The sequence below is a fragment of the Oenanthe melanoleuca genome, chromosome 4, assembly GCF_029582105.1.
Source record: "Oenanthe melanoleuca isolate GR-GAL-2019-014 chromosome 4, OMel1.0, whole genome shotgun sequence".
In the NCBI taxonomy this organism is placed as follows: Eukaryota; Metazoa; Chordata; class Aves; order Passeriformes; family Muscicapidae; genus Oenanthe; species Oenanthe melanoleuca.
The window spans coordinates 18,959,059-18,972,576 of NC_079337.1; the positions used below are offsets into that span (position 1 = coordinate 18,959,059).

The window sequence follows — 13,518 nt, forward strand, 5'->3', positions numbered from 1 at the left end:
AACTTAAGATTGCTTACTGCAGCTTATTTTTCAAGATCATGTTTTCATCAGTAGCCTTTTTAAAAAGCTGATCTTTAAGCAATAAAACTAGCTTTTACTTGCAATTCAAAACTTGTGCTTAAGTACTGTATGACATTAGAGAGCTTGATATGGGAGCAGCAATTAACACAGTCATCAAGAGGAAGAAAAAACCTCCCCCCAAAAAAAACCCCAACAACCAAAACAAAGCCCAATCAGAGCAATTAGGAAGAAGTCTAATAGATCCAGGAATGTTTTTTAAATTGTCTTAAATTGGTGCACAGTTCCCCACATATCTGTAAGCAGTTTTGTTGACTTAGCAAGGGAATTATTCCATGAGTTCCAAATGTATAATAAGTTTAATTAGTTGTAATTTAAACCAAGGTCACTTTCTCAGTTCTCCATAGCTGTGGTGTTTTTTTTGCCAATAACATTTTTTTAGCCTGTTTGACAAATGTTTCTCATTGCTCTTTCCACTTTGGACAAACAGGCCAAGAATCGCTTGCTGCTAACAGGGACTCCAGTTCAAAATAATCTGTTGGAATTGATGTCCCTCTTGAATTTTGTCATGCCTCATATGTTCAGCAGTAGCACAAGTGAAATTCGAAGGATGTTCTCTTCAAAAACAGTGAGTACTATTGGACTCTCTTCTTGAAAATAACTTTTGTCTTTTTGCTAGAAGACTGCTATTGTCACATAACTTCTGTTTTATTGGTATCTTATTGAAACAGGTAATGTGATTGTGAAAACCTAGAAAATTAAACAATTGAGTAAACCTTTTAAATTAAAATATCCTGTCAAAGGATATCTCAGAATACTAATGGTCAGGTCAAGTATATCCGTTTTGTCTGGGATTTTGATCAAGTTAAGGAAGTTAAGGTGGTGGTGTTACAGCTGGAAGCTTCACACTGTAATTGAATTCTTTCAATGTTTTCCTTAGAAGAGTGCTGAAGAACAAAGCATATATGAGAAGGAGAGAATTGCACATGCCAAGCAGATAATAAAACCATTCATCTTGAGAAGAGTAAAAGATGAGGTAACGTTTTATCTTTAAAATGATGGGTTTGTATTATCAAAAAAAGCCTGATAATCTCGGAGACCAACACTGTAATAGGAGGCAAAATTACTTAAAAATGGTCTTAAAAAATGTTAATGGGCTCTTGCAGACTTCAGTGGTCAGTGGTCTGAAGGGGGTAATGCTGATTAGCAGAGGAGTAGATCCCAGATATTGCATATAATATTATCTCATGCAGTTCTGGAGTGTCCAGACCACGTTACTTGATGGGGGGGGGGGGTTGATGTATAATCCAGGTGAAGACCTGAGTTGAATTGCTGCCTGAGTTAGTGAAGTTGCAAGCAGTGAAAGGAGCTGGGATGAGGAGAATGAACAGAGTATCATAACAGCTATAAGACAGTGCAGTCTTACTGATGGTTCACAGCAGTACAGGTTTTATCTGGTATCATTTTGTTTTGACAGGTCCTTAAACAGCTACCTCCCAAAAAAGATCTCGTTGAACTGTGTGCCATGTCTGATAAACAGGAACAACTCTATGTAGATCTCTTAAACAAACTCAAGAAAACTATTAACAGTAATGGTATGTAAGGGCCTTGTTTCCTTTTGGTGGATTTTTTTCACGCTGAGATACATGTTGAACATGACTACAGTCTTCGCTTTGTAGAAATGTCTAAATGCTCATAAACTGTCTATGTCCCTTCTATGAATTTTTTTGAAGTTCAGATAATAGGTGAATTTTCAAACTGAGTTCTTGCAAACAAAGCTCTGCTGAGAGATAGATGTTTCAGATGGTTATTTTCAGTTGTATTACAAAGATGCCTTCTTTGTTTACAGAGAAAAACTCTGATATGGGAAATGCAATGATGCAACTTAGGAAAATGGCCAATCACCCTCTTCTGCATCGTCAGTACTACACGAATGACAAGCTCAGGACCATGTCCACTCTCATGCTCAAAGTAAGGGGATGAGACTCAGAAGCAATCCTTCATTTCTCAGAATTTCTAATGCAAACTTATTTTTTTGTTTGTTTTGTTGTCAGACTTCTGGTCAAAAATGTGTCTTTGCCAAACTTAATTCATTGTTGCTGCTTTTTATTTCTCTGCATCTATCCAGTGCTCTAACCAAGCTCTGTAGGTATTGAACACTGATTTTTGTAGCGTTAGAATAGAGAGAACGGTTGTGGGTCTGCAGTCTATTCCTTTTCATAAGCTTTCCCTTAGCACCTCTTCCCTCCACCCCAAAATTTAAAGCCAGAGCGTTTATGGAAAAAATCTTAGGTGGTCACTTGAGTTTAGTAGCTTTCTGAGTAGCAAGAACTAGGCACTATAGAACTAAAATAGGGAAGGCGTACGTATTGATCTGTTAAGGATTTTTTTTTATATAATTTCTGTGGTGTTGTTGCCTGAGGAGCTTGGGGAAAATTGTTGCTTATCTCTATAAAATAAAAAAAAAAAAATCTCAATGTGCAGCAAGGACTCTAAAAAAGTTGGAGTTGGCTTTGAATATTCTTCAGCTTTGTTTTAAAGTGAAGCCAGACAAGACTGGGGGAAGCAAGAAGTGACCCATTGTTTTATGAAGGACTTTTGTCCCTTTTTATTCCCATACCATCGTACTCTCCAGATGTGGCTTTTTTTCCCTCTTTCTTCCAGGCATGACATCGCTCTACCCACCCTACCTCTTGGGATGAGCTTTCCTTGTCTTCTACCATCTATCCAAGGATTGGACCTCTCTTTTAGGGAATGTGTCTTGAGGGGAAGTGGTCTGATAAAGGGGTGAAAGGTCATAGGTCATAGGAAGTAGGTAATTGCTATGAAGGTTGAGCATATCCTTCTTAGGTTTTTAGTACAAGTGCTTGTAAGAGCTAAACTGTGAAGTAATTATCATCTCCTATAAACCTGAAGCTGAGAGGTCATCTTCATTGCTTGCATGAGCCATGCTCTAGCATTTGTCCATGTCTAGGTGTGTTACTTTTTTCTTTCAGAGATCCCAGATGTTACTCTGTGATGGTTTTGGTTTTAGTTCTCTGGTGAGATTGTGTATTGCATTATTTCCCTTAATTTTTGCTAACAGGAACCCACACATCGTGATGCTAACCCTGACCTTATCTTTGAAGACATGACAGTGATGACAGATTTTGAGCTGAATGTGCTTTGTAAGCAATATCATCACATCAATGACTTCACATTAGACATGGATCAGATTCTGGATTCTGGAAAGTTTAGAGCACTGGAACGCATTCTCTCCGACCTTAAAGAGAAGGTATTACAGATAGCTGAAGCTTTTTCCTGTCTAAAGAGTGGCTCTAAATAACTTGTTAAATTAATATCTGCCAGTTCTGTGTGCAACCCAGTTGGTTTGATGTGGAGCTTTACAATGTAATTTAGTGCATGTGCAGAATTGCAAAGCAACACTTATAGCTTTTAATATGCAGCACATCACTTCAGAGACAGCTGAAATAAATTTTCCCAGTTTTCCAAGTTTCAGAGTATTCATCCCAAGTTAACTACTCTATTAATTTATGGGATCTTGCATAATTTTCACACCTCACAAACTTCTCTTGGCAATTGAATAAGACTGTATTACATTAGAATAATCATCTGCGTGTTGAGCCAGTGGAAAGGTAAGAAGAGAAATCCTACTCTGAAATTCAAACAGGTTTATTTTGCAAATAAGCATGTGCCATAATGTTTCAGAGTATCCTGAATTTGCACAGGTGGGTGCTGTGGATCTGACTATTTCATACAAAATAGGGTTACTCTCTATATTGCATTAAATATTTAAATTTAAATTTTGAATGAAATTATTTTGATGTTTATGGATGAAATAATCTGTCATTTATGCATTTGATATGTGATTTGTTTGAGCCACTTAAGTACAAAATAATTAAAATATTACTGCAATGACAGACAGTGAGTTAATACAGCAGAACTACTGGATATGAAATCTTCACTGAAAGTCAATCCTGATTGACTATCAGCTTAGTCATTTATTTCAGAAAACAGGGTTTCTGTGAAAGTAAAATCATATATTTGCATCAATAAAGAATTTTTGTACTTCATAGTTGACATGTTTCACATGTTTCAAAATTTTTGCTTTTCTTTGTCCTTTTTAGGGTGACAGAGTTGTGTTGTTTAGCCAGTTCACTATGATGCTGGACATCTTGGAAGTTTTTCTAAAACATTGGCAACATAGATACATTAGGCTGGATGGAAAAACACAGATTTCTGAGCGGTACGTGACTTGCCGAAAATAAGTGAGAGAGAGTGAATGTGTTGGAGAGGGGGAGGTGACTTCAGACAGTTACCTTAGTTTGCTGGTGTATAGAAGTCTGCTCACTGGACATTGACCATAGAAGGTGTTAAATATTGAACTTCAGATCATCTTAGTAAGGGTGAGGTTAAAAAATCAGGTTTAGATGGTGGGGTTGCAGTCTTAGCCATGGAAATGAAAAATGTGTGTCTTCAGCAGTTCCTGGTGTGTTTGTATGTCAGTATGTCATAACACCTGTAGCTATTTCTTGGAAGTAGAGTGTATCTCTCTTATAGTAGACAGATACACTCTTTTCTCTAGGATTAACCAGTCTGTCTGTCCCTGCAGCTGAAAATGTTGTAATGCTTTTCTTGTGTTTGAGCTGAGTTGATTTTCTGTCTCAAGAATTTTTGAAGATCTTTTTGGATGCTTTTTCCTTCATTTCAAAAAACTGTCTTTCTTACTGTGGTGTTACTGATATCTGTTTCTGCCTTTGCACATGCAGTTAGTACAGAAGATTGTCATGAAGTAAAATTCATCCCCTGTCATGTGTTTCAGTCTTCTGTTGTCCTCTAGCTGCCTCTTTGTGTTCTGTAATCACCAAAATCTTTTTCACTCTTAGCTATCCATCTGTCACTCAGTATATTTCTCTGGTCGCTGCAGAGGACTGTTGGTTCCCATTTTCCTGCTGCATAGCATCTGTAATTTGGAGCTGCTGTGCACTGTCCTCTCTTCCAAAAGATGATCCTAACTTCTGTGTTCAGCTCTGGAGCCAGTGTGGAGTGTTTTCGAAAGCCTAATGCTTGGTGTCTTGTGTTCTGCAGGATACATCTGATTGATGAGTTCAACACAGATATGGGTATATTTGTGTTCCTTCTGTCTACCAAAGCTGGTGGCTTGGGCATTAATCTGACCTCGGCCAATGTTGTTATCCTTCATGACATTGACTGCAACCCTTACAATGATAAGCAGGCAGAAGACCGGTGCCACAGAGTAGGTCAGACACGGTAAGACTTTTTAAAATCGTAATACCTTGGAGGCAAGCTCTCAAAGGAGGCTAAAAGGACAGTATTTATGATTAAAAGTTTTAAGCAGAGGCTTGTGTAGAGCAGCTCTGGGTTGTGTGAGAGCTAGGAACTGTAATTGTCTTAGTCCATGTTGCGGGCAGAACAAACTTCTATTTACACTTTACTCCTTTTCCTAGTTCACTGTAACTCTCAAACTGTGTATAATTCTCAAATTTCTGGTGCTGGGAACTATTCCAAGGTAGATCTGAAGTTTTTGGGACTGTCTAGCCAAGCTGTTTGTTCTCTTCAGTAGACTTGTAAGCTTTTAAGTGCCACCTTGATCATAAAAAGTGAAACCGTACAATGTGTGTAATTTCAACTGTATTCAATGGTAAAATGGAATTAGGGGGAATTTGACTTGTTTATATTAATGGAGATTTTTGTGACTGTCTAGACATTTGCAGAGGCTGGGAGTGCAGGAGAAAATGTGTTTTCTGGCAATACAGAACACAGTTGTTCCAGAGAAAAATCTAGATGCGCTTTGTATTGCCCTCTCATTCATTTCCTCATCCTTGCTTTAAACTCCAGCCAGCTGAGCAAAGGCATAGCATCCTTTCTTTTTGCACTAATCCAGACTACAAAAATGGATTTTTTTGGGTTTTTTTTTGTGGTTTTCAGGGAAGTACAGGTCATAAAGCTCATCAGTAAGGGGACTATTGAAGAAACCATGCTCAAAATCAGCCAACAGAAATTGAAGTTAGAACAAGATATGACTGCAGCAGAATCAGGTAGGTGTCTTGCACATAATGATGTCCACTTAAGTAAATTAAAGCTGCAATATATTACTTTGAAAAAAAGAAGGTTCTTGATGCAGACAAGCCTTTTGTTATGGTTTTTTACCTTAAACTGGGTAAATGTATTTTTTCTGGTTGTTCTTTGATTTGACAGTGCCCTCTGAGTCTGACCAAGTTCTAAAAACAGAGGATTTTTTTTTTTACTGTTTTGGGGACGCAGGCTTTTATCTGTTTATGTGAAATATTTTAAACTGTACTAATGCTTGTCTTTTCCTCAGGAGAAGAAGGAACCATTCCAGCAGATATAGCCACGTTATTAAAAGCTTCATTGGGTCTCTAAAATGTAAATATGTTGTGAAATTCAAGGAAGAAAGGAGATGATGTATCCCAAGGACTCCCTAAATTACTGTTGACCAGGAGTTTTATGAATGTTTATAACTTTTTGTAGTTTCTTTATTGTATTGCTTATGGTATTGAAGATTTTTAACACCAATAGCATTCTTTTGATGCTTAAAAGCATAAATGGCCCAAAAGTGCCAACCTCAGATGCTGAATACAGGTTTTACAGATAACTTTTGAAAATGGGGACCTAAGTAGTAATTGTTTTAACAAATCTGCTACTGCTTAAGATATGTCAGTATTTTTGTAATTATTTCTACCTCCAAATATATATATATATATATATATATAAACTGTCTGTTTCACTGGATTCCGCGTGTAGATTTTTTTATATGTGCCTTATTTGACAATGCCCAAGTCTTTCTGCTTGTTTGGTTCATTTGATGTTCTGTACTGGTTTTGTATCAACTCGGAATGTTCCAATAAAATTCCATAGATTGACAAAATGTTTTCATGGTTGCAGTGGTTTGGGGCAGGTGTGGGGATGATAATGTGCATGTTACAAATCAATTAGGCATCTCTCACACCAGCTGGAATGTTCCAATTGAACTGACTTGTCCAACAGTAGTTAATTACCAGTATGTCATTATACTCTAATTACAGTGGTGTCAGGATATTGATTGTAAAAACAACTCCTGCAAAGTGATTTGGTGAACTCTGTGGGTGTTCTGGTCAACTGTACGTGACCTCTGCAAATTCAGAATGGGTGGGAAATTAAAGCTTTTCCAAAACTTGTTTTCCAAGTGTGGACTAAACTGCTTGGCTTTTCCTGGAAATGTTCTGTGGCTGTGCTCTCTGTTCCAAAATGCACAAGTGAAATAAGGTGAAGATGTATTGTTCGAGAAGGGATAGGGGCTAGAATCAGTTTTCTATGCTTCTTTAATTCTACTGGTTCTGCTGGACTAAATAGTGGGATTTAACAGAGAACCACGGGTTTTTGATGTACAGCTGATTAGGTTGTGTGTTTCTGTTAGGTGTGATGCTAACTCAGCTCTTATCCCATTGCACCTGCATGTTCTCACCTGCCTGGTTCAAATGTGAATTGAAGCAAGACCCCTGCCCTTCAGGATGGGTTGTGTGGTGTTCTGGATGTGTATGGGATCAGTTAATGCAGTCCAGAGGAGCTGTGGTTACGTCTGGGGTCAGTATCTGTCTTTAGGTGCTCTGAAGCTCCTGTGTTTCTGCCTTTCTTCCTTGTAACTGTTTATACTTTTTAGCTGGGGGTCCAAGAGATTGCAGGGCCACCATCTGTGAAGATAACCAAAAACTTGCTGCAGTCCTGGGCAGCTGGCTCTAGGTGACCCTGTGTGAGCAGGGGCTTGAACCAGAGGACATCCAGAGGTCCCTTCAGCTGTTCTATGGTTCTGTTTTATTGACTGGGAAAGATGAACAGAGGGGAAGAAACACAAAGCCACTCTCTCTGCACTCAGTTGCTGAAGAAGAGAGGAGTCTTGGGAGCTAAAGAAGGAAAAATGTGTGAAGAGCCAGAGCAAAGCACACAAGGAGTTCCAAAGCAGGTGAAGATGGGCATGAGTAAAGGTTCTTTCTGTTCTGACAGTACCTGACTTGTATCTCTTCGGGGTTATTTGGTGTCACTCGTGATTCAATGAAATAATACTTGAGGTGGGAGAGGGAAGGACATGTGAAGGGAAATACTTTCCCCACAGTGGTGATTTCCAGCGCAGAGTGTGGCCCAAGTTTGTTGTGGTTTATCTGCTTACACCACACAATGGAGACCTCTCACAGGCACTTGTCTCCCCTTGAGTTTGTGTAAACCACTTTCATCCACAGCTGTCCACATTGCCAGGATTTCCACCTGCCTTTTCTTCAGTCCTGGAAGAGCAAACCCTTCATTTGTTCTAAACCTGGTTGCCACCACCAACCCCCAGTTTGTGTCTCCTGCTTACTGACATACATACTGAACTGCTAAATGTTTGTGCAGCTGGTGTGTTTATGGAGAACTGGTGCTACTGTGGGCACCAGCTACTTCTTGGCTTGTTTTAGAGATTTGGTTTTTTTCCAGGGGCACAGCATAAACCTCAAGCTTCTCAAGTGCTTTTTTCAGGCCCTTGAATTTTAAGTGGTTCATATTTTTTTTTTTTTTTTTTCTTTCTATTTTATTTTCTTTGTGTTCCATGCATTTGCCCTCTCAATTTAACTTGCTTTCCTCCAGATGAAAGACTGCAATAGGCAAAATGTTGTTGAGACTGCACCTCTCCGGGAAGATGTATTCATCTTTTCTCCCTTTGAGAATGCACAAAACATCAGTTGGTTTGATCAAGCACTGTTAGTGAAGGGGAATGTGATTGAAACCACACTTCTGTGAATCAGTATTTATTGCTCTACTAAATCAGTATTTTAGATTCTCTTGGAAGTGGATACAAGTGGTAGATTTTGATTTGATACAGCATAGCCAACTGAAGTTAATTGAAATGATTTAGAAGTTAATAACTTAGGATGCTTGTCATAAAGCAAGCATTTGTTTTTCTGAGCAGCTGATCTACATTACACTCTTTGGCCTTTTCTGGATCCAGGCTGCAATAGCTGGAAGTGCTTGCACTCTCTCCCTGAGAGCCAAAAGCCTGGGGTATTTGTCTGCCAGGTCAGCTTTACAGGACAGAAGTGTCGTGCTGCACACATCCCAGTAGAAATCAGCCCACGTTACCTAGTAGAAATGGGACAGAAAGCAGTAAAGTTTAGTTGGTAATCTCAAAAGCCAGGACTACTAATATTCTCAAAAAACTGAATTTATCTGTTTCAAGTTTTGGTTTTGGGGTTGGAGGTGTTTTTTGAGTTCATTATTACAGGGCTAGTAGTTAGGTTGCAATGCAAAGCTTGACTTTGTGAAATATTGGTTAAAATAAAGTCCTGGCTACAAATATTAGTTGTGTTACAATATTAGTCTTTCTTGTGGAAACTGTGCTGCAGAAAACAGTTTGGGATAAAAAGGGTACAATGTTTTTACAGAGGTGTTTTTTTGTTGTTTTTTTTTATTGCCTTAAGTCAGTGATGATAAACAGGGTTCTGTGTAGTCATGAATTGTGTTCACAAGGGCATTTAAAATGTTTTGTGTCAACATACTTAAGTACTGCTTTAGAAAATGCAGATCCTAGTCTTGCTTTGCCTCACTTTTCAAATATTGTGGAAAAGAATTTTCACTTTGCAATCAAGTGACCAGTTGTGTATGGGTAAGAGCAGAGGGCTCAAAGTGTGGGGAGAGTTGCTTAATGGACTGACATGAAACCCAGAAATTCAGCAATAGTCCATTACTAATTTTTCTGGCACCTGATAGGAATGGGAGAAACAAAAATTGTACTTACAGAATTCCCTACCAGCCACTTCTTATCCCCTAGGAAAGTATCCAAATCTTTCAGTAGCTCAGGTGCTTTGTTGGTGAGGATATCATCAAATGCTTTTTTCTGGTGGAAGAACAAACCACAGAGATGCACAACAGTCAGCAAAACTGAATTTTTGAGCATTTACTATTCATTTTGAAAAAAGCTGAAATATGAAGAAGATTAGGGTTCAATTAGGGCTCAAAACATGGTATTCATGGCTTGCTGAGCCATGACTTAAAGCCAGTTCCTCCCGTAAGGAACACCTGAGTGCTTCCTGATGCTGATATGATGTCTGTGGTGATGCTGCTTTATCTGTGCTAACAGAATAAGCACCTAGCCGTGGCAAGACAACTCAGACATAGATTTGGGAAGAATCCAGCTACAAGATACATTCCTAATGTCTCATAGCAATTTTTGGAGGATGTAATTTTTGAATGTCATCTTTCCTAGTGTGCAGTCTCAAATTTCCAGAACCCCTTGTGCTCAGTCTTCCCATGCTGTCAGTCAGATGCTGGTCAGTTATCTTTGCTTGTCAGCCCTTCTTATGTGAGACATGGAACTTGGGTTTTGAGCTTACCTGGTGGGGTTGATTTATCTTTGAGCTTTAATGTTCATGTTATTTTTCTTTTTTGTCTCCACAGCAATAAGATTTGAGGTGGCTAAAACGTGTTTTTAAAGGATGATCCAAAGGCTCAGGCCTTAGTGTATGTTAATGGCTGAAGCATGAGGTCATGGCGGTGGTTCTCCACTAGATGTTCCCCATAGCAGAAAGTCTTAAGGTTCCTTATAAAATAGCTAAACCATTTCCTTTGGCAAGGAGAACTTCTGGTTTTCTCTTCTCAGTTCCATGGAAACAGTTAAGACTGCAGACTGTTGTGATCATCTGGTCAACCCACGTGGCACAGTTTGTGCAGTTACTGTACTTGGCCTAATTTTGGAGGAACATGCTCAGGCTTGGGTAAACAAGCACTGATGTACAGGAATGGAATTATTTCTACAGCTTTAACTGGGGTTAATGTGAAAAAAATGAGAAGAGAATTAGAAAAATTAGAAACCTAAATGCAGGCTGAAATCAAACCAGTGTTTCTACAGACATGATCAAAGATTTGACATATTTTTCTGCTTTAAGAGCTTAGTAACTGGATGAGGTGACTGCAAATACCAGCCAGGAGTTTGCAGTCCAGAAATCTCATCTGTGCCCTGGGTTGTAGTGCACAGCCAAGTTGTGAAGTTGCTGGGAACAACCAGGATCCCTCTTCTGAAGTGGCACAACCTGCTCATCTCAGACCTGGAGCTCCGCAGCAGTGGGTCAAAGCTGTTTCAGTGCCAGCTGTGTTTTGGGAATGTGGGGTGAATGGGGTGTCTGTGCCTGGCACCGAGGGAGCTTCCAGCTCTGCTCCCCTACTTTGCTTTGATTTCTCTTTGCTACTGGCTAATGGCATAACACGTCCTCTCACAGCTCCCGGGATGCGTGTTCCCGTGAGCTCTAGTCATGTCTGGGGAGGTGTTTTGGCTTCAGTGTGAGTGGCCGACGTCAATCCGACCTGGCGGGATCGTGAGACGCCGCTTCGACCACAAGGTGGTGGCAGCGCACCCGGGAGCAGAGTGAGAGAGCAATGTTGGGAGAGTGGGAAAAATGAGATTCCCGACCATCCTTGGCCCCGGCACATAACGTAGCCTGCATACGTGCGGATGGGCACGTCGGGGTTGGCCGCCAGCTCTTCCTGTTTAAATTAATCACTGGTGACACCATCTGGGTCCCTTTTTGGAGAAGTGCTTGGGTACGAGCTGGGGCACACGCAGGAGTCACAGCAGGAGCTTCCCCATGGAGGAGCAGCAGTGCTGCCTCTGTACCAGCACGTCAGCAGGAGCGTGGCTCTTCTGAAATCATTAAAACTCATGAGTCAATTTACCCTCCCCAAACTAGGAAACTTCAGGAAATTACTAGGAAGTGTAAGTAATTCACACTTTTAAGTACTAAGCCTCCAAATTTCAGATTTTCCCCTGAAAGATTTCTTCATAGCACTTCCATATTGTTTCTTTATTTATTATGGATTTGAAGCATTATTTTTTACTCTGTGGTCTCTGCAGTAAGATACCCTAAATGATGTGAAATATTTCCTTTGAATAAATGGAAGGTGGCTGCACTGGAATTTTACGGTGAGAGCCGTGGTTACACCTCCACTTCCCTAAGAGTGTCAGGTTATCTGCACGGAGCTGTGCAGAGCCTTTGTAATGCTGGAGTGATCTCATTATTGCCTTCTGCCCAGAGCAGTTCCCCCTGATCTGTGTGCTTGCTTTCAGGATTCTGCTGAGAGGCACTGGCCTGATGCCAAAAGAAACCCCAAATGCTGTAGGACAAGCCTGTGAGTGTGTGTTAAAGCAGCCATGGCAGCATAGCCTGGTGTCAGAAGCACTGCAGAGGACCAAGGTGGGCTGTGACATCTGAAAAGCACTGTGAGGGCTGTGCTGCCTGCCCCACTTAGCAGTGCCTGCTGTCCTACACTGCTCTGGTGACTGACAAGCAGCCATCCCTGGCAGCTGATGTTATTGAACACTGATACTTATGGAAAACCTAGAAGAAATCCAAGTGCAGAAACACTAAAGGATGGGATGGGGCTATTCATCCTATTGAGTTGGCAGAAAGATTTGAGCACAGTTTCTTGTGACAAAAGAGAGGAATTCTGCAGCACCAGTCCTGTCTTTGCCCTTTTGTGGCAGTTTGGTGTAGGCACATCCTTGGTTCAAGCTGAACTGGTGAGGGGCAGCTCATTATGGTCTCAGAGTTTCTACCAAGGCTGAAAACAACCTAGTGAAGGAGGAGATCCACAGAGCTCTACCATCTCACCTTTGGTGAGCTTTGCTATATTCGTTTAACTCAGCAATTTGCTTACTCTCACATCCTGGTTTTTCTCTGCCCAAGGGAACAGCGTCATGAAATCATCGATGGTGTCCACAATGGCATCAGCTAAAGCCTGTTCCACAGGTGTCTGGCCTGCCACACCTGTGGGAAGCAAGCATATGAAGGGACATTAGAGATAGTGCCAGCAGCAATTTTTGATACCCCAAAGGCAAACTCTGTGAATATTTTCATAACTATACACGTTCTCCAGGTCTTTTTGAGGCTAGCAATGTGGATTTGACTCCTTGCATCCAGGTGCAATCTCATCTACCTTTGCTTTTTTTCCTCTTCAGTCCTTGTACAGCCATCCAAGGTAGTGAGTTGTTCTATCTATTACCTGAGCCCCCAGTCTGAACATTATTTCTTTATCCTCTCTACTTTCCACCACACGTTCAGTGAGAGTCAGCACAAATTCCTTTCCTTTAATTTTTACCAATCCCAGTTGTCAATGTTCTTCTCCATCTCATGGTGTTTCCATGATGTTTTTGGTGTTTTCAACTCCAAAAGTGCATCTGTGAAAGTCTGCTTTTCTTTCCCTATATCAGCCCCATTCAGAACATTTTCATGACATTCCACATACTTTCTATTCTTTCACTATAATCAGGGACCTCAGCCAAACTTTGTCTTGTTTACAAATCTGCTTTTCTCCCCTGTAGTCCTTTGGCTTCCCTGCAGTTCTCTTAATGCCTCTATGTTTTCTCCCCAGCTGTCACTTCACACACCTGTGTTTATGTTTTCACCTTCACTGTGCAGTTCAGATCACAAACTGCACGCCCTATCTCTGTCAGGTCATCTC

The 13,518-nt window shown here is 40.4% G+C and overlaps 2 protein-coding genes across 5 annotated transcripts in view; one reads left to right on the forward strand and one right to left on the reverse strand.

Annotated features, from left to right (window-relative positions):
• Positions 1-7,216, forward strand: part of SMARCAD1 (SWI/SNF-related, matrix-associated actin-dependent regulator of chromatin, subfamily a, containing DEAD/H box 1) — a 42,133-nt gene extending 34,917 nt beyond the window's left edge. For both annotated transcript variants that reach the window (XM_056490447.1, XM_056490448.1), the window contains 9 exons: positions 509-646; positions 959-1,054; positions 1,496-1,613; positions 1,868-1,989; positions 3,104-3,292; positions 4,146-4,264; positions 5,107-5,289; positions 5,968-6,077; positions 6,362-7,216. In XM_056490447.1, coding sequence (XP_056346422.1) covers positions 509-646; positions 959-1,054; positions 1,496-1,613; positions 1,868-1,989; positions 3,104-3,292; positions 4,146-4,264; positions 5,107-5,289; positions 5,968-6,077; positions 6,362-6,423 — 1,137 coding nt within the window. In that variant the 3' untranslated portion in view covers positions 6,424-7,216. The remainder of the gene's footprint in view (positions 1-508; positions 647-958; positions 1,055-1,495; positions 1,614-1,867; positions 1,990-3,103; positions 3,293-4,145; positions 4,265-5,106; positions 5,290-5,967; positions 6,078-6,361) is intronic.
• A 1,584-nt stretch (positions 7,217-8,800) lies between these two features.
• HPGDS (hematopoietic prostaglandin D synthase) overlaps positions 8,801-13,518 on the reverse strand; it is a 29,052-nt gene continuing 24,334 nt past the window's right edge. For all 3 annotated transcript variants that reach the window (XM_056490450.1, XM_056490449.1, XM_056490451.1), the window contains exons 4-6: positions 12,715-12,824; positions 9,803-9,901; positions 8,801-9,147 (exon numbers count right to left, since the gene is read on the reverse strand). In XM_056490450.1, the coding sequence (XP_056346425.1) occupies positions 8,983-9,147; positions 9,803-9,901; positions 12,715-12,824 (374 nt within the window). In that variant the 3' untranslated portion in view covers positions 8,801-8,982. The remainder of the gene's footprint in view (positions 9,148-9,802; positions 9,902-12,714; positions 12,825-13,518) is intronic.